This window comes from Cinclus cinclus, chromosome 1 (assembly GCF_963662255.1).
Source record: "Cinclus cinclus chromosome 1, bCinCin1.1, whole genome shotgun sequence".
NCBI lineage: Eukaryota > Metazoa > Chordata > Aves > Passeriformes > Cinclidae > Cinclus > Cinclus cinclus.
Window position 1 is genome coordinate 44,455,561 of NC_085046.1, and position 23,266 is coordinate 44,478,826.

The following is a 23,266-nucleotide window of genomic DNA, read 5'->3' on the forward strand; positions in this document are numbered from 1 at the left end:
ATTTGCATATATGCTGCTTTATCAAAAACCATCAGGCCGGAAGACTTGCCCAGAAACAGACTCTTGAAATGTTAAGTTTTGTGTCAGCTAATAACACTGTTGTCAAGTCGCACATCACTGTAATTCATATCAAAGGCAGTGGCCAGAGTTCATTATTGCAAGGGAGTTCATGTAGTCTAGTCATGTACAGACTGTAATACTAATCACCATTTTTAATGTAAAACACAACTCCTTAGTGTTACATCGTATAAAATCTCCCCTTTAGTAAAGAAATAAGCTATTAACCTTAAACCTGTAATTTTGTTTCCTATTTCGTGTTCCTGATCAATTACTGGATGTCTAATTTGTAAAATTGTGAGACAAACATTTGATGTTACTGTTAAGTGAATTTTTGAAAAGAGTCATGTTGGAAGGTTCAAATAATGCAAAGCATTTTAAAAAAAGTAAATACCATTCATTCTTGGTTATTTTTATTTTCAGTAGTGAATTTTTGGCTTTGTGAATATAAGTAGCAAATGAGGAAGAGTCAGCTTGTTGCTGACTGCTACAGCTGGAGCTGCAGACTTGAGTGAATTCAGTTCTGCCATGAATCATCTGTTCAGCATGAAACAAATTTACTGTCCAGTCCATTCTCTTGTATTCTATAGTGGGCTGTGGTGGGTCTAGCGCTGGCTAAATCACTAGTGCACCACTAGAATGCACTTGGCTTCAATGCAAAACCAGCACATTAGCGCACAGAGAAGACTGCAGGAAGGAGTCAAGTGTGTGGGGAATACTTTCTGGAGGCTTTCTCAGAGACCGATGAGGTTTTTTTTCAGAACCCATGTAAGATGATATGGTGCTCTATAGAAGGTAGCTATTGAGGAGTAATCTTCATTTCATTTATGTGGACTGAAAGAGGTATTTCACAAGTCACTTTCAGCATAAATAGTTATTCTATAACATAGCCACATGTATATAAAGATTTATCATCTTCAGGCTTTTTTCTTTTTTTATTTCTTTGTCTGATCTGATCACTTGCTCCTTAATTTTATAACATCATCTTACAGTTAAAAAGAAGCACACTACTTCATAAATTTCTGGAGTATTTTTCTCCTTTAGCCATCTCCCACAATTTTTGCAATCTGAACAGTCATGCCTATTTTTTAAGAGCCCTTGGTAGGGTTCAAAAATCTGTCATAGATTTGATATTTCATCCCTTTATAATTAATGTCTTTGTTCTTGCTTTGTGCATGTCCACCACTTCCGTTCTGCAGAATGATTTCTACTAATTTGTTCATCTTAGAATATCTGAAACACTCAGATTTCCACACCTTCCCACTCAACTTTTCTCTAAAGTGTCTCTCTGATAACATCACATTTTCTGCCTTTTAAATTTTTAAGGTATCAAACCTGTAGCAAAAAGCGTTTTGTGTTTAGTGTCCTGCAGGTGGGTTTTTGTTTTGCAATAAAGTAATTTAGGATTTCTTAGAAAAACAGATCTCCCATATTGCTGGAAAGCAAAATTGGAGGCAAAATCTCATTCTGAAAATTGTTAGTATATTAAAAGTTCAGATTGTACTGATTGCAAGTCTTTTAAAATCAGATCACCAGTTATTTTGAGCCTATCTATTTATCTATAGATTTAAATGAGATGGAAATAATATTGTTATTTAGTATTATGATTTGCATATGTATATCATGATGATTCTGTACATTTTCCAAACAGGGTAGGACCTAATTTGATATAAATTATGTAACAGTCTGTGAAGAACGAAAATACTTTTGGTTTAGAATATGAACATTCTATGAAATAAATCCCATAGCTGAACTCCTCTTTCACCAGCTTTAAGACTGTTCCTTTCTAAAACTATGTAAGACAGCAATGAAGAGTGCGATAAAGTCACTCTCTTGCTTGAGGTCATATATACAGAGTTGGGATAAATTAGCTTTAAGCTTTATCTTAATGCAGTGCTTGATGTGACTTTATGCTTTAGCTAAGTTGTGTGTATAATTTTCTTGCTGCAGCTTTTTATTGTTTTAATCATAAAGGTTGGCAGGTGACCTTTAAGAACAGACTTACTGGCTCTAGTTTTGTCTTAACTTATGTCAGCAGAAAGTGTAGCTGACTTTATTATGCTGTAACAATCGGGACTGCTTCCAGTGTTTGAAAACAATTGTTCCATAATTTACCCTCTACCTGAGAAGTTTTTCTAGGTTCTGCCTAAACTAGGATTGCTTAGTTATTCTTGGTGTTTGACTGTATTTTATTGCTAATGTGTTCACAGTTCAAACGCTGCTTATGTAGCAAAGTGAGCAGCTTTTTCTGGGGTAAGTAATTCCAATAAGCCCTAAGCATAAGTAGGCTTGTGCTGGCAAAACTTAATTTTGTCAGTATGATTGCTATTACAGTAGCTGCTCTGTTTGGGACTCTATGGTGTTTAAATTATTTTCTTAACATTCAGTATTGTAATATCTACATCAGCAAAATTCTGTTTTGTAGGCATGGACTAAGCTTTTAACTAGTAGATTTGGCGCTGGAAATGAACCTCAAATATAATAGGTCCTCCTATCTGTAATCCTGGGACTCTCTCATAACCTGGCTGCTGTCCAGTCCAAGCTTCCATAACTGTCTATTTAAGGATTATTAGATGGCCCAGAGGAGATTAGCTTTCATGTTCTCCTGACCTATGAAAGTAACTTGTTTCCATTGCATATGGAAAAAAATTCCCTCAGTTTAATAAGAAGAGAAATTCTCCTTAAAATTAAGCTTCTAAACTTAGAAATAATTAGTTTCTTTACTTACCTAAACTCTTTTCCCTCTATTTCTGTATGCAAGAAAGAATGAACATACTTGGTTGAAAAAGGCTGTTACTTAGTTTTGTTAATATCTATATGTGGGTGCATAAAATAATACTATTTTGTTGTGTTTTGAACAATTTAGTGGATTTACTTGTCTCCAAGTCTACATGCCAGTGCTGTACAATGCAACAGATCTTATTCCCACCCTTACTTAACTCATAGATTCTATATCATAAAATCATTATTACATTTAGGTGAAGGCAAGAATCAGAGAAATAGAAAAGCTATATGGAAACAGTAAATGATTATTCATACATAATACATATATCTGCATTACTTAGAAGTAATTCTGATTTATTCACAGATACTGATGTTCTCTTAGCATGACTTTCATTCCTTATTACATTTCCTTTACAAGATGAGGTTCCAGCAAATATGAACAACCAGGGCTCTTACAGGTGACATTAATTTAAATGAAGCATTAATTTTATTACCTTTGGACGTCCGTTCTAGCCCCCTCTGATTTTTTTCATTAAGTTCATAGAGGAGAATGTGAAATTCCTTTAGCTGCTTTAGTTCAGAGTCTAGTATTTTAGCTTATACTATCCGTAAAAATAGCACCTTCTCCTGTTACCTTATTGCACATGAATAAAAGCTCTTACATGGAACTATGTGATTTTATGTATATATGAGTTCTTTTTAACAAACAGTTTACCAAACAGAATTAATCTGGTTATTGTTTGACCAGAAGCCAATATAGGGTTTTATGCAGTAAAGCTTCAAACACGAAATTAGATATTTTAGTCAAATATAACTCCTATTTCTTCACAGTGAACTGTGTATATAACTTGGTACTTTTAACAGACATACTACTGGTAAGACAGTTTTGCAGTGTTGTACAGTGAGATCCCAGATGTGATCTCTTTGTTTAAGTTTTGCATTTATTACATGGGCTTCTTAATGTAGTATTATCTTTGCTGTGTCCCAAAGCTAAACCTACCAATTGTTAATGGAGCACTACAGTGATATTATGGTGACACAAGAAAAAATTTTTGAAACACACAATTGGGTGTTCTCTGTGGTGTTTGGTAAATAGGCATTTACGATAGTGTGTAAGAAAAAGTGACAATCATTCTTCCAATTAGACAATATAATTCAGTAAAAAGCATGTAATCACATGACTCACGTCATCATAGTGTGTAACACACATATGCTTTACTAGTACAGTGTTTTGTTCTCTGAGAATAGACAACACTTCATTAATGTAAAGTATTAGTGATTTTTGAGAGTTTTCTTTCTTTAAGCATATATATGCTGGGTTTTATCTGATTTTGAAATGCAGGTGAATATAGGTGACTTCTTTTGGGCCAATACTGCTCCGCATTGTCAAGTGTCTGACAGAAGTATCATATATAAATATGTTAAACCCAAGAAGTTAGTTAACATGGCATTATTTAAAAATACACAGTATATTTATAATTTCATTATGTGTGCTGAGTCTATTAATTCAAACAGTTAATGGTGCACCCTATTTCATTGTATGTATAGTGCAATAGTTGCAGTATTTTATTAATTACTGCTATTAAAAATTCTAAATTAATTACTGTTCCATCCACTTGAGTTGCATCAGTGAAGCAGACCTAGAATTAATTTCCAAGGCGGTATAACATTGCTGTTTCTGTTTAATATCTGAAATGGAGGTCATATTTGTTGGGAGCTAGTCAAAGGCTAAGGTTCTGGGTCATGGATCTTGGCCACAGCTATTCTACTGCTCTGTTCCTTTTGTGAGTTTAGTGTGTTAAATAAGAATTCACTTCCACTGTTTTTAAATAAATCTTAAAATATGTTTTTACAGCTTCATGGAAGAAATCCGTCTTTTTCCAGTTCTTTTCCAAGTCATCTTGGTAAGAATAATTTTTAATGTAGATATATATTCTGATAGATATCCTATCCCCCAAATCATGGCTAACTAGTAAGTTTCATTAGCAATATTGATAAAATAATAAGATGTTGGTAAAATCAAGTGGAACAGTCTAACAAAATGAATCTAGAATAAGCAGACTTTTAGGAGTTTCTCACCAACTAGTCCACCTGTATAGGAAGTTTCTTCAAGGTAAGTACTTTTTTCTGTCTTGAATCAAAAAATCCCCTGAAAAATAGAATTAATGAGCTGGATTCTTAATTGGACCAATATATTTGCCTAGTCCATACAAGAAATGCTGAGGAAGCTGCATTTTATTTAATAGCATCAACTACAGATTTGATACTGTTGGCATGGTAGTCTCAAATCCCACTGTTTGCTTTTAGAATTTCTTTCAATAAAAACTGTATGATTTTGGGATAGTCACATGTGGAGCTCCCATTGCTAAATAGGATCTGCCACTTACAAAGATCATGAAAACTGTTAGTTTTGTTTCCCTGAAATGTTTCAAAACAAATATGTAAATGAAGAATAGAGATCTTCAGACTAGTTTGGAATTTGGGTACTGTGTTATCCATTAACTTTCTCATTGTTAAATTTCAGTCTCTTGTTAATTTTTTAAATTTATAAGTTCATGAAGTTGTATCAGGTAAGTGTCCTGTCTTGTAAGCATGCTCCTGGTGAATACTAAATATGCATTATAAGTAAATACACATAATTTATGTAGTGCAGGCAGATTGCATACTTGCTTTTATATCATTGTAGAAGAGACAAATTCCTCTGCAGATACCCCTGTGAGGCCCCCTTGATATTCTCTCTGAGATAAGAAAAACTACTTAATTAGAAATTACTCATGTTAGAAAAATGTAGACATTTTCTTATCTTTTTAGAATATTATTGGTTAGATTTGATTCCTTATAATTGGCTGTCCCAAACAAAGAAAGATAATGTAGTAGGTTAAAATGTGTCAACCCTGTAACCTGTTACATTTGATGCCCCCGAACCCTACAAAAGTACATGTAGTAGCCCCCCATATTTGGAGATTGCTGCCTGACCCCTTCATAATGAAATACAGCCTGTGGAAAAAGTCTGAGCTGCTCTCCCAATCTTTTTATGTCATCTGAAGAAGGTCCCTGTGAGCAAAGATAAAAATTACACCAAAGGCAACGCTTACATACCTTGTAACTGACCCCTGCCCAAGAAAAGCAGGGGCAGGGGGGAAAAAAGTTACAGTTGGCACCCAAACAGGTAGATAAGGTTCATAAATAGGATTCTGAATGAACTTTGATATTCCTTTCTTAAGTTTCAGTATTTTGATCTTCACTCTTCCTTTGCAGTGATTTATTTTACTGCCTACAATTTTGAATCTATACAATACTGCATACCCAGATAAGCCGGTTTTTATTAAAGTAACCTTGTTAGTGATGATAGATTTTTCCAGCAGCATACAGAACACAGGCTTTATGATATTTTGTGTACCTATATGTACAAATCCCTTTTTGTGATAAGTACTGAGAATAAAACCATATGCTTTACTGTAGTTCATAAATAGTTTTGACCTAGGATGAGTACTAATTTTAGGTGGTAATAAAAAAATTCAGTAAAATATGGAAGACAAATGTTTCATATTAATATCCTTAAAGATTTAGTTAATATGTAAAATGTCTTCAGGTGCTAGAATCTTGACATTTAAATAATATATATGTTGGTCTATAGCTATGAGTATTTGAACATGGTTACGATCTCTCAAAACATTCCCAGGTATTGAAAATTTTTTATAATGTATCTGCAGTCATGGACTTTAAAATGTGTTTAGGTCATACCATCTAAGTTGTAGTTGGTCTGACAAGTTGTAGTCAGTCACAAGTGCTCCCTCCTGACTTCCACACATGCAGTTCAACTTCATGAGTTCTAGAAAACAGTTCAGTGTTTTCTTAGGGACTAAAGCAGTTTAGCTCAGAATTGCATGTCTCTCAAGGTTTCACAGCTCTCTTGAACCCCGATGGCTGTCTTTGAGTTTATGGTTTGAGTTGGGGAACAATCATGTTGCTTTTAGGGAGGAAAAAAAAAATCCCCTTTTGACATACTTTGTTCAGAGAGGATGCCTGTAATTACTTCAGTTGCCATATACAGCATTTGAGCTTTAACAGTACAGTGGCTGTGAGATGTGGTCTTGTTTACATCAAGGGCTGTGAGATGTAACACCAGAAACATCAAAGGAGGGTGGCAACCTGTTCCTCTGTTTTCCCTACAGAAAAATTAATTCAGCAAAGGAATATTGGGCATTTGGGAAAACTTGGGAGCCAGGAGTAAATCAGACTGGAAGGATTCGTCATTAGGCTGTTCTTTTGAACAGAATGGATTGAAAAGGACAGATTAACAAACTCCTTCATTACAGATTTCTGAAATAATTTTCAGTCACATGGGTGGGGGGAATTGCATATAATTTGATTCCCATTATTCTCCATAAACTAACCTTTGTCTAAGTTTATACTTTTATCGGTTTTAAGGATCAGCACAAATAGTAATGTTGAGCTCTGTGATATTATACCTAGACCATTATCAGCCCCTAAACTATTGAATTGTGCTTCAGATTCAATACTTTCTTGTATACTGACAGTAATTTAATGTAGAGCTATTACTATCTAGTCCATGTTTTATTATTAGTACTTAGTAATTTGTGTGCCAAGATTTAGTATCCAATGTGTATTTTCTATGTATTATTATAGTTCATGTTATTTCCTGCAGTGCAACTGATTGGACATTGACTCTGTTAGACTCTGGCGGGAAATACAGTGGGCTCGAAATTCAAAAGCATTTCCAGGAGCCGTCTTTTTTTTCTAGGCTGTGCTGAAATCCAAGCAGGATTGAATGTACTAGCTTTAATCTGTCCAGCACAGTAGCAAGGACATGATGGCTTGCAGATAGTGAGCAGGTTCACAAGAAGTAAGTTTTAATATGACTGCTTTTTACTGCTCATGAGTGTAGAGCTATACTACCTCATACTGCACACTACGTGGTGTTGTGGTCTAAACAGTAGCACTGAGATTTGGGAATTTTTTTTAACCTCTGTCATCTCTCTGGACCAATTAGATCTCTAAATTCGGTCAAAGAATATGAAAATTATCCTTTCATGTCAGTTATGACTGCAATTTAGTAAATGTTATAATTACCAAGCAAAAATAACTGGATCAGTGAAAAAAATCTTACTGTCTATCTAAAAAGTTGTTCTAAGAGAATAGCCATAATTTCTCTTCACCTGAACTAGAGTTTAGTCACTGAGGTAATTAGTAAGAGGCTTTAAATAGAGTTCCAGTTCCCCTGGAAACCTTCTGCACCCATTCATCTCTCAACACTCAGTTGCATTTAGGAAATGTACATTAATGATGTGGTTTGTGAGTATGTGAAAAACCTCAATACAGTTCTTCATTACAGAGCTTCAGAGGTGAATTTCATGGTTTACCTGAATGCAAATAAATTTCATCAGGTCTCAGATCCTGGTGCTAGTGGTTATGTAGATTATAAATAGTCCTACAAGGCAATATGAAGGTTTGACTGCAGCATGAGTAGACATCGATCTTGAAATAATGTCTAATGGGTCAGTGAAAATGTAGTGATGTGTATCTGTGGAAAATGGAGACATATTGACAATTTACATATTTTCAGGACAGTCAGGGATTGAAAAGCAGAAGGAAAACTGACATCACTACATGAAAAAATTAAAAGGTGCAAACTCCCCTTGGTAGCAAGATTAAATATAATGAGCCAAAATCCATGATTATATAAATAATGCCAAAAGTTGGGTTGATATAAGGTATAAATATGAAATACTGCTGATGATGAAGAAGGGGTTGTAGCAAGAAAAATTACTGTGGGATATATTTAATGTTTTACTTTCTTGCTGCCTTTTACTGCTGCATCCTTAGTATTCTGTTTCTAATATATTTTGCAATGTCAAACCTAATTCATCTGCCTTCAGTATCAGTTTATGAGATACAAAATACTGATTTTGATTATTATAATGCTGGAATGAGGTTGATAAAGGATTTGGAAATGTTTTACTGCCATTTTTGTAAATTATAGCTATTTTTATTTTAGGTTGCTACCAAGATTTTGCTGAGTAGCAAACAATGAAGTTGACATAAATGTTATTTTCTGTGTTATGTTACTTTTAAAAGGGTAACATCATAAATATTACCTGGTATTCATTTAGTGTTACCTGAATGTAAGCTGTTGCATAGAAAAGAAATTCTGTGTAGTTGGTGAAATTCTGTTTTTCTGCTGCTAAGTTTTAAAACTGAAGTTAATGATGCTTGTGATTAGGAGCTCAGTGCTACCCTATTTTTAAAGCCCAGTAGTCAGTTCTGTGCTTATCCTATTAAAATTTCTGGTGTAGCTTTTAGTCACACCAGCATATTATTACAGACATTTTGCTGTAATTTTTTTTTTTTTTCCCATTATCTTAACAGCCGGTTAAAGTCAAAGGCATATTCTTTCAATAAAATTACTTTATAGTAAGATTGAATATTTAAAAATGTATTTAATTTTTTTTAAAATGATCTTATTATTAAATATGATCAGTAGTAGATAGTGTGTTCATGTCTAAACTACACACTGTTTTAAAGATTCAAATACTGTGGTTGTTTTATTTATACTGTCATTCTATTCTTAACACAAGCAAGTCCACTTCTTCTGTTTACATTTGTGAAGTAATTAAAATTTATTTTAAAATTACATATTTTAAATTATTTTCCTTCAAATACAGTGGAAAGCTCTTTGTATGAAAATACAAAATAGATTTCCCTTTGCAGTCTTGTTCATATATTTTTGTTTATTTTTCCTAGTTGTGTATTGAAGTTTTATACTCTCCCTATGTATTTTGATATGACTGTATTGGACATCTTAAATTAGAGGATCATATACTAGTCGTGTTTTTGATAGACTGCAGTCAACCTATGCTTGAGCACTCAAAAAATGCATCAATTATCATTGTTGTGGTGGCAGTCTGTAGTCCTTTTAGAAGGTGTGCTTCACTCACTTTGTTATAATTACAGTTGAAAATAGAGTTCAATATTACCTTTATCACTAAGGGAGAGAATATGAACTAAGCATAATTAAAATAAAAATTGTAATAGTTACATGAAAAATATAAAAACATGCATTTTAAAGGAAGAAATAAGCCATACCAGCTTTCTTGTGTCAGAACTTCTTTCAAGAAAGCCAACAATTTTGTGGAAATTTTGTCTAAGTAGAGGATACATAGCCATGTATAACTAGATTCCTTTAGTATAGCTGGATTGCTTTTTTTAAATTAAAATAATATAACCAAAGCCCTTCAATTAAAAAAAAAAAAAGTTGTGAAAAAGAAGTTGCATGGCATCCATGCAAAAGCAATGGTTGGATTCTCTATTTCATTTTGAATTTTAATAGGAGGAAAAGGCCACAGGAAATGGTTATAGTCAGAGATGTTACTCCTTGCGATTCAGTTAAAGTAATGAAGCCATCCACTTAGAATGATTTAAAAATAATAGTTGTTTTATGGCCAGTCTTACCTGTGAAAATACTATAAAAAATGGAGAAAAAGAGCACAGGAGAGGGAAGAGAAGAGCCTCATCATTCCTCTTTTGCTTGGTTTCTATTTTCTAGTGAGAGATTACAGTCATATAACGTTTGAGGGAAGACATAGAGGTATTTTGCTGTCTAGCAGCCACATGGATGATAAGTATAGGGGAACATGGATCAGATGTTATTACAGCATTTGAAGCATTAGTTTACTTGTGTCTGTTAAAGAAAGCACCTCCTAGTTCAGCGTGGTGTACAACTTGTTGGTTGTCTGAAAGAATGGCGAGGTTGTTTCTAACTCTTGCAAGTTGAGCCATCCGGGATGAGTACTTGAAATAAAAGTCTAGGAGACACTTGCTCTTATATTCTGTAAAGTACAAGTTTATGCTGCAGAAGTCATCTGCTGGAGAAAATTAGGACAGTAAATTTGGCAAATAATAAAAGCTCTAGCATTTAGTGTGAATGGGCCCTTGGTCTTCTATGCTGTAATTGACCTTTGACTTAAAGCTTTCAGCTCTGTGCTTGCATGAGAAGATTTAAGCTGACTGATTGCTCTGGATATCTCGTTCTAGTCTGTAGACTTATCAGTCCTTAATTTAGAATCAACTCTCTAGTAGAAAAGCCAACACAAAGGTGTCTGGGAAAGCTTAGTTTACATGTCTTTTAAAGAACAGGAAATAGTATTTATTTTAATACCTTTGTGTGTGGTATTCCTATTCCTCCCTATATTTTCAATCCTGTTACAAAAGCATTCAATGCAATGGCTCTTTTTGGTGAACTTCACCAGTTCATTACTGCTGTTAGGGAAAACCTGCATTTATAAAGTATCTGAAATTAGATTCTAGGAGTTATTTTTATGGCTTCTACGGGATGGACATTAGTTCTAGTTAGAAACCCAAAGTGTATCCATAATTAATATCTCTATTTTTTTTTTCTTTTTTTGAAGTATGCACATTTCCTCGAATTTACTATATTTAATAGTCAAATTGTATGCTGTGGCAGCATATTAAAAATGGCTGTGGCAAATTAGGAATGTAATCTATGAGGATTTCTGAAAGTGAAAATGCCAAACCCCTATTTTAATGGATAGTTTATAAAGCAAAATAATTGCTAATTTTGAAAGACATTTAATATCCAAAGATGGGTCTAGGAGAAACTAGTGAAAAACTGTTGAACTATCTTAGAATTTATGTATTTGGAATGAGAAAATATTATGACATATCATTTAAAGAAGATAAATGTACTTCAAGTGTACAATTTACTGTGAGTAGAACACCAGTGAGAATGGTTTAAATCCTTTCCAAACTGACAAATTTCTTACCAAAGCATTGAAGTCTTGTGTCAACATTCAGTAAGGTATTATATTTATTCTCTTTTTTAATGAAAAATCAAATTATCAGGAGTGTTTCTATAGACCAAAGAAGACACTGTTAAGGCAGTAGGGTACAGTATGTTATTTTCCAGTTTTGCAGGAATAAAACAAGGCTCCTCTGGTAGGAATGCAAGAATTTTTCATTACCCTGTTAACTTGCTTAAGCGCTTTCAGTTTAAGGACAAGATTCCTGAGACTACTTATCTCTCTTAAATTGCTGACTTGAAAATATTGTATACTGAAAACAGATAAGCTTGTACATCTGAATTTGTACTCCTGGAAATAAACATGTCATAAGTGGAGCTGTCTTGAGAATTTTTTAGCAGGAATTAAAATACTGCTGATGGAATGTTTTATTTTCAGAAACAGATTTTTTTTTCTTTTGTTTTAGTGATCTTTTATTCAGGAGTTTCTGAGGAAGTGTTTCTACATATAAATATTTGATTAGTGATGAATTGGTTTGTTAATCTGTTATGGTCAACTGATCTCTCCAATTATTAACACTGAACATGGAGTGAATTCTTAACAGTTGTTCATATGTAATGATTGTGTTCTTAACAGATGACAACAAAGCTATTAGAAGCCAAAGTGCTTGGTATAAAAACAGTTTCTGGTTGTGATTAATAACAACAGCCCATGACACTTGATTTCTTTCCCCAGATGTTGTCATGTGGTGTGCAGTGTTTTTGCATATGGATAAAGCAATCCTACAACCATAGATTGTCTGCAGTTGGAAGGGACTAGTAAGGCTGTCTAACTTCTGCTTCCTTCAGAACTACCTTAGTCATCATATAACTAAGAGTGTTGTCCAGATGCTCCTTGAACTCTGTCAGGCATTGTGCTGCAACCACTTCCCTGGGAAGCCTCTTCCAGTGCCCACCCTCTCTGTGAAGAATCTTTTCCTAATGTCCAATCTGAACTTCCCTGATGCAGCTCCATTCCATTTCCTCCTTTCTTGTTGATGGTGACCAGAGAGAGATCAGCCTCTCACCTCTACTGCCTCACTTGAGGAAGTCATGGACTGTGATGAGGTCTCCCCTCAACCTTTTCTCCTCCAAGCTGAACAAGCTAAGTGACCTCCTCTGCTCCTTGTAGGTCTTGCTCTTGAGACCTTGCACTATATTATTCACCCTTCTTTGGACACACTCTAATAATTTGATGTCCTCTTGCATTTCAGTGCCAAACCTGCCCACAGCACTCAAGGTGAGGCTGCCCCAGTGCAGAGCAGGACAATCCTCTCTCTTGCCTGGCTGGTGATGCTTGTGCCGAATGATCCCCAGAACATGGTTGGCCCTTCTGGGTTCCAAGGCACTGCTGACTCATAATCCCAGGACCTGAGGTCCCTTTCCATCCAAAAGGCTGGTCTCCAGGCCTTTGTTCCCCAGTGATAAGGACAACAAAAGTTCCCTTTGGAGAGGAATTTTCCTGCAAATGATGGAAGAAACATTTTTCTTTTTCAATATCATTGTGATGTATGCTAGACTTTCAGCCCATTTGCTACAACCACAGAGTTTTAAGAGTTGTCTGTGCTGCAGTCAGTGTGTGGCAGCAATTCATGAAGATGTCTAACTCTGAGCTAACAGCTGCCATCTTTAAACAGAGCTGGAATTACTTACTTTCCATCCATCACATTGAGAAAATTATTGTTATTAGGGGTTTAATATTTTTTTTGAATGCTATTAATAGCTGATTTTCAGCCTTTCTTGTAGAGTTGCTTGAGTCAAATAATTTTGGCTGTCTTTAATTCACCTTTCTTTTTGGAGTAGTTAAATGTGTATTTGTTACACATGTTTTAGAACAGGTTTATGAAAAAACTGAAAACTTGAAGTACGTGGTTTGTGGGATGAAGAATAGGCTTGTTGACAGAGTAGTTCAAGAATTGAGAGAACTGCTTCCTATTCCTCCTGCTGATCTTGACCCTGGGAAAATTGTGTATGCGCTCTTTTTCACCATATGCTTGTTGTATTTCTGTCCTTTGGGTGTCCACTGGGCACCTTTACTCTGAGAAAACTCAGCAATTGGTTGTCATCATTCTGAAACTGTTTAAGGTTTTTCTAAGCCTGTTTAAGGTCCCAACTGGACCTTATTCAAACAAAATTCTTTAGTGATTTTTTTATGGTAAGGTAATGTCTAAACTGTAAATGTACATCACAAGAACATAGGGAAGATGAATTCACTGAGGTTAATTCATTAAGATGAATTCATTAAGGTTAATTCATTAAGATGAATTAAGGTTCATATTTAGAAGATGTTCAGATTTTGTTATGAGAAGCACTAAGTAAATATGGGCAGCCTCTTTTATAATTGTATGTCTAAGTAGGATTGCTGTATGTCCCAGTAGAATTGCTGAGGGAGAAAGAAGTGAGAGGAAGCAGAATCATCCCTTAAATAATTTGCATAATATAAATTGGTATTCTGCATAATAAAATGGGTTTTAAAAAAAAGGAGAACTATTGCTAAAGCACATCTTTCTATCACTCTCTTTCTTATCTGGAAAATTACTTTGAACCACTACTCCTGTTAAGGGGAGGAAATAAAATCACTTACTAAATCACCTGGAGCATCACTTCTGAGGGAAAAGTTGAGTCCACATTTGTGACAACATTATGTTCTTGTATAGGAAGAAAATGCATCCATTTACATCTTAAAGGAATTGCTTTCTTATGCTACACACTAATATTTTGGTGTATATGCTACCCAGCTATTTTTTTTCAATTTTATGTGCAGTGCTAAGGGATGTAAGAAAACTCATGTATAAACAATATTCTTATGTGCTTGTTAGTAGTTATTTATTTATCTATCCTGTCCTAAAAGTTGAGAATTGTACAGATAATAGATATGAATCTAAAAGACTGTTGAAAGATTTTAAAGCTACCTATTGGTAAAAAAATCACAGATAGTGAAGTGCATATGCATAGGTATCTGTACTTCGCAAAAATTGTGACCATGATTATTGCTGATAATAGAACACATTTCTGAGTTTTATGATGTTGTGACTGTTTTGCATTTCTTTGATGTCACTCTTCATGTTATATATTACTGATCTTCAATAAGCAAGCAAACATACTGGTTTTGATAAGGTGGGTTTTTTCATAAATGTTTCTACAGCAGTCCAGAGTGGATACTTATTTTGGGTTATGGTATAATATCTTAGAATTTGTCTTTTGAAAGAAAATATATTCACAATTTCAAAGAAAAAGCTGTTACAAAGTAATGATCACTGTTGTTCCTTGCAAGGCAGAGCCATGTATTTATCACATCATTGCTCTGACCATCCCAAGTACATTTCATAGTGTTGCTCCAAAGTGACCTAGAGCCCAGCTGGAGTCTCTGGTCATTTTGTATCTTCTGTTGATTGGGACAAAGAAGGTTCTGCAGGGATGCATGGAGATGATGCAGTTCAAGATCTGTTCAAAGCAATTAATGAGTTAACTATAACTCTTAATATTTATCCAGAGTTATGGTATGAAGTATGGATGATCGCTTCAGGGATGATTTAAGATCCAACACAACAGTTGTTTTAAAGGTCTCTACACCTAGAGCATCAGCTTGTTATTGTGTACTGTTATTGGCCCTTGGCTGTTGCTCAAAATCCACTAGGTTTGTCCTGTATTAGAGGATTGCCTGTTGTCCTTTGAACATTGTTGAATTTTGGTAGCTGGCACTTCCCTTAAACCCCTCCAGTTACAAATGCAGTAATAGTGGTTATTCTGAACAACTCTTAAAAATTAGTTTTTCTTGGAAGGCTAAACTTGTTTGGAATACATAGTTTTCAAATAATGTGTTCAGAGAAAATATTAAAATATATTGTAAAAGATGTACCAGTGCTGACGTGGAAACTTTGACATCTTGGAGCAAGCCCACCCTGATGATCAGGGCGTCTGGAGCACATGGCACACATGGAGAGGGTGAGAGAACATGTTTCATACAACCTTTGCAAAGAAATTTTGGGGGGATCTTTTTCCTGCCTGTAGCTGCCTCATGGGACAGTACAGAGAAAATGAAGCCAGACTTGACTCAATAGTGCACCATGGAGAGACAACAGGATGAATACAAGCTGGAAGATGGAAAATTGTAGCTTGATATAGAAAGAAACTTTTTTTCTCTGGAGTGGGTGGTCAAACACTGGAATGAGAGGTGACAGAAGTTGTAACATCTCCATGTTTGGAGACTCCATGCAGTCTGAGCCAAGCATCCAGCTACACTGGAGAGCTCCAGAGGCACCTTGAACCATATATTATTTTGTGATTTGATTGTCCCAGTCCAGCCCATTTTCCAAAAAATCAACTGAACAAAATTACACCACAAGTTATCTCCTACCATGGTAGCCACCATACAGTGAGTCTTGTGTGTACTTAGCTGCATTAACTCCTCTAGACTAGGATCCAAGTCACTAGTCTTTCAGGTGAGTTTGAGTTTCTGAGCTCTTTATCTTTTTTCTGCTTCCTAATAACTTGTATGCTTTGACCTTTAAGTAAGCAAAGTGGATGGACTGAAGTGGCAATGTTTATTCAGCTGGTTTGGCTCCACTCCCAGTTCTTCTTTAGCTGAGCCATCTACATTTTATACTGCATGAGGGAAGGTAGTGTTTTATGAACCAAATCCAAGGCAGACTGTAGGTCAGGGTTGAATAGATAGGTCTATAAAGTCACTGAGTGTTTCTGCCAACTTATTTTGTCTCTCAATACACTTGGACATTTATGGAATTCATTTATTACCTGAAATATGAGTCTAGTGCTTTTAGCAGTGTTCTAAACAGTTTTGGTTTTTTTTAATTTGAGATTGAGTAGTTTGAATATTATTATGGAAAATTTTTCCTAATTATTACATTTTTAGTGGCGAACAGTGCAGCTCTGACCTTTAAGGGAATATGCTAACTTCAGCTTTCCACATGACAGACAAAGTTGATGTTATTGTATTTTATTTCTTGGAAAACAGGGTTACTTAAATGTTAACTAAGACCTTTTTTTAAAACTCTATGAGCTTTAGGACTGTTAAGATTTGTAAAATATTTGAAATATGCAGCAAGAGGACTTTTATAGAATTTGGGTAAAGGATCATCTCTAAAAAAATCCCCAAACTTCTTTGAGTATGGAAAATACATTATTTTTTGCCCTGACAGGGAAAACATTTTTCTTTTATTTGTCACTTTATATTGATAGAAAACTTTAATGAAAATTCTTCTGTCCTTCATTTTATAGTACTTTGTTCTGTCTAGCCCCTCCTATCAGGGGTAATTCTGTTATTGTTTCACTAGTCCAGCCTGAAGGAAGAGATTATAACCTTTTTCCATGCTCATTGAACATTTTATCAGGAATTCCATTTTAGATGACAGATCAGTCTGTCAGTGTTGGGAACTTAAGGCAGAAGGGTATTGAGCTTATGTTCCTTAGTGATGGATTTCACCAATAGCAGCAGGAGTGAGAGGTCTAGACTGACCACTACCACAGACATCCCTAAGGCTTGGATAGAAACACATTTGGTGTTTATGTTCTCTACCTCTCACTTTTTCAGCAAATACATTCTTTTAAGAATTTACACAGTTCACAATACAGAGGTTCTAAAGCAAGGTTTTCCCCCTCTTAAACAGTATTTGGTTGGGTTGCTTTTGGTTTAGTTTGTGTGGTTTTTTTTCTTGTGTTTTTTTTTTTGTTGTTGTTCTTTTGTTTTGTTTTTGGGGTTTTTTGCTTTTTTTGTAGTCACAAAGCTGTTCAGCTTTCACATATTCTTTCATCACACTTGATTTGAGCCTTTTTTGATAAAATTTTTGTAGATAACCTTCAGGATCTTGTGATTATTCATGTAATTAAAATCCTCTCAAGTATTTTTGACACTTAATACTACTCACTTTCTGTTTAATTTGCACCCCTTTTCAAAGCAGGTATGAAACCTGTATGTGTGTATTGCACAATGTGAGACTGCTGTCTGCAGCTCTACATATGCAGTGATGCAAGATGTGTTGCCATTGTCACTTACGAATAAGGTATTGTGGTTAGATAAAAACACAGTCTGATAAAATCATCTGTTAAACCTTTGTCCTGGTCTGGAAAACACACTGAGTGTTACTCATTTTAAGAGGGAAGTATTGCAATGGGAGGCAGAGAGTCATTATTCATGTTATTCCATGTGTGGATTTTGGGTTCTTCATCTCAAAATGTTTATGGTAGAACTGCAAATAGTGTAAGGAAACAAATGGAGATGGTCAAAGGTCTGGAATAGCCACTGTGAAAGAGATTATCCTTCTGTATGCTTAATCTGGCAGGTGGTGGGCAAGTATGATATTTACATATACATACCATAGTCAGGTAAATAGGGAACAATATTGCAGCTCACTGTTTCTACTCACAAAAGATCCATATTGTAAGAACTAAAGAAAGCTTGCAGTTGGGATCTGAAAAATTGACAAAAAGTCAATTTATTTTTTCTGTAGGATTATGTTCAGCTTTCAGCTCTGTTCCATGGCATCCTCAGTTTACTTCATTTAAAAAAACAGACCGGACAAATTAATGGAACAAAAATCCACGGAGAGCTATTATGTGTATAAAATCTGCTTTTGACTTAAAGTCCTTGGTCTGGGAATTCCTGGAGGCTGAGGAAAGTGTTCAGTATGCCTGGCATGTAGGGCTTCTGTTGCTGAGTGTTTTAGATATGTTGTTAGAGTAGGTAGACCTTCTGTTTGAACTGAATCAGATTCTGCTTTGTATATTAAAACTGAATGCATGAGAAACTTTTTGTATTGTGAGATTGTAGTTAATAGCTGCAGAAATTTGTCTTACAGCTCCCATTTTTATATGAGAAACCAGTTTAATTTTTTATGACTTAAATTGACTTGTTTTCTTAGAGAAATTAGCTAGTTAAAAATAGACAGCTCTGAGTTATGAGGTTAATTTTCAGTTTGTGCTGTTTATTTAGCTGGCTTTGGACTTAAAAATTAACAGTAATTTGGGGAATTCACAAAGAAGTTTGGATATTCTTTAAGAATTTGTATTTAGCCATTGTTTATGAATAAGTTTCAGAGTTGTCAATATTTAACGTAGCACATTTTTGCAGAAATTTTATTACATTAAAACATCAATCAGTCATTATAATTAGGCTTTTCCCACTTAGGGGAAAAATATTTGAGACGTGATTTAGGATGGGTAAAGAAATAATTTTTGGTTTTTTTTTAAATTAGAGATTTAACTGGCATCATCATCTTCAAAATCCATTTTATTTCTGTCATACCCCTTTCCTTCAAAAGTTAGTAGCATTTACTGCCTTTCTGCTACATTTTAATTTAAGTAATGCAACTAAAGTAGTTAATCTTCTAGACTGGTAGCTGGTTCTGCTGTGAATAAGATTAAACAAATTGAATTCTTTATCTTTTGTTATTCATCCTCCCCCACTTTTATCAGCAACTGATAAATCTCACCTTCCATTCTTTAAACTTTTTTCCTCTTCTCACAGTCTTGCAGTGGACACATTTAATTTGGACACATTTTATTTTGTTTATTTAGTTCTTTTCCCATAGTCAGATTATAATTTTGAAATATTCCTGTATATGTGTGGGTGTATATGCATGTATTTAATATATAAAATATGCCCATATATATACATGTGTGTGTATGACAATCTCAGATTATTTATGTTAGCGATCTCAGAGTCTTTGTGACCTTGTAAGTGTTCTTCACACTGTATTGTGTGATGCAAAAAAGAAGAAATGTGGCTGGTGCCAAGAGTTCTGTGGCTGTTGATTGTGAGCAGCCAAAGAGGGAGCGGGAGAACATCTTGGGAAAGCCAACAGGGCTACTTCTGTCTGTAATTGCTGGCTGGAGTGCAGCACTGCAGCATTCTCTCACTCCTGCCCCACTCCCTGGGTCATGGCTGGATCTGAGGGGCATGTGGAAACCTATGGAAGAGGAGGGGCTGTAGCACCACAATGCAAGTGTGTGAAAGTCAGGTGCTGCGAAAAGACAGATTATTTCTAGCATGAGACTTCACAAGTCCTGTATGAAAGTGTATCCTCTATGACCTTTAACTATCAAGTTGTCGGGAGAAATCATGACCTTACCATAGTTTCTTTGAATTTTATGAAAAATTTGAAATGGATAGTACAGAAAGGAGTAATTTTCAATGTTCACCCAAGGTGATTAATGTCTACATTTAAAAATTAATTTATTTTTGCTGTAGAAGCAATATTAATGGAAAATCTCACTTCATCCACTCTTCATGTTTGTCAGGCTTATTAAGAGCAAATTGCTAATTTACTGTTCCTGCTAATGTAAGTGTCAAGACAAAGAGAAAGCATTTAAGGGGAAATATATATTAAAGTAAATCATGGATGCATGTTTTTCAAAGTAAGATTTATTGATCTTGTGACCAAAATTCTTTTATGACATTATCACTGTTCTGTCAAACAGCTGAGGTACATCTCTTAATCTCACCTAAATAAATATTGGCATAGGAATGCAGCAGCTGCTGATTGTACCTTTATTGACCGGCTTCATTCTGATGACTAAGGTACTGAGCTATTGTGTGCTTCACAATAGATTTTGTGAAAGAATATTGGATGTCTGTGAATGGTTTCTGGCTGGCAGAGGTTTCCACATTATGCATCTGAACTTTGATAATTTATCTAGAAATCTGCCTGGTTTGGCTTCAGTCATGTATTCTTTATGCATTCATTGTGTTAATGTCTTCCTGAAGAGTTTGTATTGTAGGGTGATAATGTCAGTCTTCCACAGAGCAAAACAATTTAAATCTTAATATTCTACGTTTTACTTTCTGTTTTTAACTGTAGTGATTTACTCATTATGGTAAAGGCTTAGTTTCTAAATATATTTTATTTTGTAAATTATTTTCATAGGCAAGCTTAGAAGTCATTGCTTTGCGAAGGTAGATTCATTAGACACATGAATGCAAAAAGATTAAGCCTACCACAACACAATCTTAGTTTACCCACTGTAACTTTCTAATTACAATTATAATTGAGCATAATCTCAAAGACAGCTGAAATTTTGATATTTTTTTTCTTTCCTCTTATTCCTCTTTTGAGTCCCATGCTTATATTACAAGGTTCTGTTTCTGCCCATTGGATGTTTTGATCAAGTATGTCTTTACTGGTCATATGGGTACAGGTATGGTATCATATGGTACAAGCGAAGTTCTATTTCATATACTGGATTCCTTTCAAACTCCTGACTGCCAAATAAGATAATAACCTGTTCAAACATTGTGATGCTAAATAAGGTGACTTGCAGTTTACACTCTGTGGTTTAACTGAGGGCCCCAAATTGATCCCTGTGGCAGATACTTAAGCACTGTTCGGTGGGTAACATTGCTTTTAATTTTCTGTTGCTGTCATGTTATTTGATAGGGAGTTTGGCAATAATTAAGGTCTTTACAAAGTCTTTACAAAACAGATTTCTTTCGGTTACCTACTGGAGTAAAGTGCAATATTTCTCCTTGATGCTTATTTCATTCATTTGACTAAAGCAGAAAGGACATGTATGAAGACTGATAGCTCCTTTCACTGCTGCAGAGAGCCAAGGATTATCCTGTAAACAATCCATTTCTTACTGCATATTCTCAAGTTCTACATTTGCTTGCCCTGTGTCAAATTCTGGAGCGGGATTTAAATTCTCTGCGTGTAGCTATCTTTAGGGCTCACATCTGGATGGCACTGCAGGAGCATATTGCTGAAAGCAAACAGACTAGCAGTTCTGATTATAACAGTGGAGTCTGAGAAAATACTGCATTCATGTATAAGATTCCATTAAAAAGCATGGAGTGAGAGGGATGTCTAATGCAGTCCATTTAATGCACAACTCTCCAGAGAGTGAAGTGGGGATTATGCCTGTGCCTGTGCTTATTAAAGAGTAGTATAGAGGATCCTTGTTGGGCGAATGGTATCTCCATAACAGACGCTCTGATACTCATGAATGCATTTCTAATTATATCTTAATGATCTCAGCCACAAATAGGAAAACAAAAATCTTTGTCTCCCTGAGTGGTTACCTTAGTGGCTGCGGGATTGGCAAGGTTTAGATTTTCCGTCTCCTCTCACTAATCCCAGGGGGCTTCATTGTGAGAAATGAGACTTGTTTATGATGGTGAATTAGATTGCTGTAAAAGGTTATTTCAACAGACAGTTGGGGAATCATAATAGAATAATTTAGTAAAAATGGGAGCTAAAGTATGCTTAATGAAACATGATTAGATTTAATTTTCTTGCTATTTCAATCATTAAAGGTACATTATGCTTTCTCAGACCTCATCTGGGCTCTTTGCCATGGACCCACTCTTAGTAACAGACTGAAACTTACATGTTCCATTAGGATATGAAAATGGCTAATGATACTCTAGTCTCCTCTCCCTGGCTTTTGTAAAATTTCTGTTACCAGCTTTGCAGATATATTTTAGCTGTTTTCCTCTTTGATCCTTTTATTCCTTTACATCTATTGTACACATTTTTCAGTATGAATAACTGTTCAACGAGTATAGATTGAACGAAATTAAGTAAAAGACTAATATAGCTACCTAATAATTGTGAGGTGGCTTATTATGATTATATAAAATTTTAATTTAGTTATTACTAGGATACTGTGTTCTAACAAAGTTCATATTTGAATTTCTTCATATAAAATATGTTTCTAAGCTGTCTTAATCCAGTGCTACAATTCTTCAGGTTTTTGTAGGCTTTTTTTGGTTTGGTATTTAAGGGGATTTATAGTTGAGTTTTGCTTTCTTTTTTATTATTTTTCATTATTCTTTCATTTTACAGTGCAATTGCACATTGTGTGCCACCATATATGGGCTAAAATGTCTATCTGGCCTTTAGTGTTATTCACTTTAGTTCTTGATGATATTTTATGCCTTTCTCTTAGCATCAAAATGCTACTTTGATCTAAAAATATCCAACTCCTTTTCAGGCTATGAATTCATATGATAATAAAGCTGTTCTTTTCTGCTAGACAGCTTGTGTAGAGCAGCAGAACCTTGCTGATCAGCTCAGTTGGCCAGCACCAAGGTTCTGGGGTTGAACCCTGTATGGGCCATTCACTTCAGAGCTGGACTCAATGATCCTTGTGGGTCCTTTCCACCTCAGAATATTCTGTGATCCAGTGATCGTGGCTCCATTTGTTTTTGGAATTCCAGTCTGTTGTTTGAGGGAGGAAATACAGGGGTTCCTTCAGTGTTTCATTATTCTAGGTTGGATGCGTCTTTCACCAAGAGAGGCTTCTTTTGTTCAGGATGAATTTTCTGCACACAGTTGCATGGAAGGTAGAGGAGAAAGACACATCTCAGGGTATCCAGTGGCATGTCAATCAGGAATGCTTTGGGGAAGGGGCCCATGTGCAGATCCAAATTCAAAATCACCCTAGAGCAAATGGCTGGGTTAATGAAGCTCAAAATAAGCATTTTGACTACTAAGCATCTTACCATCTAACATCTCTTGCCATCTCCTACTGAAGTTGCTTCAGTCTGTATATACTAAATTTTCCTGGTCGCTGAGCCTACTGACAATCTGGACTTTCACTAAAAATGAGGAGAAATGAAAGAACCTAAGTCCTCTATATTTCTTGTAAGATAACAAACCATTGTGGGATGTAAGTGGTGTGATAACCTAGCAAGTGTGTCAGTGCACTGGA

The 23,266-nt window shown here is 35.1% G+C and overlaps 1 protein-coding gene across 2 annotated transcripts in view; it reads left to right on the plus strand.

The window, feature by feature from the left end:
- Window positions 1-23,266, plus strand: part of ULK4 (unc-51 like kinase 4) — a 209,244-nt gene that overhangs the window by 82,894 nt on the left and 103,084 nt on the right. For both annotated transcript variants that reach the window (XM_062496991.1, XM_062496998.1), the window contains exon 30: window positions 4,637-4,685. In XM_062496991.1, the coding sequence (XP_062352975.1) occupies window positions 4,637-4,685 (49 nt within the window). The remainder of the gene's footprint in view (window positions 1-4,636; window positions 4,686-23,266) is intronic.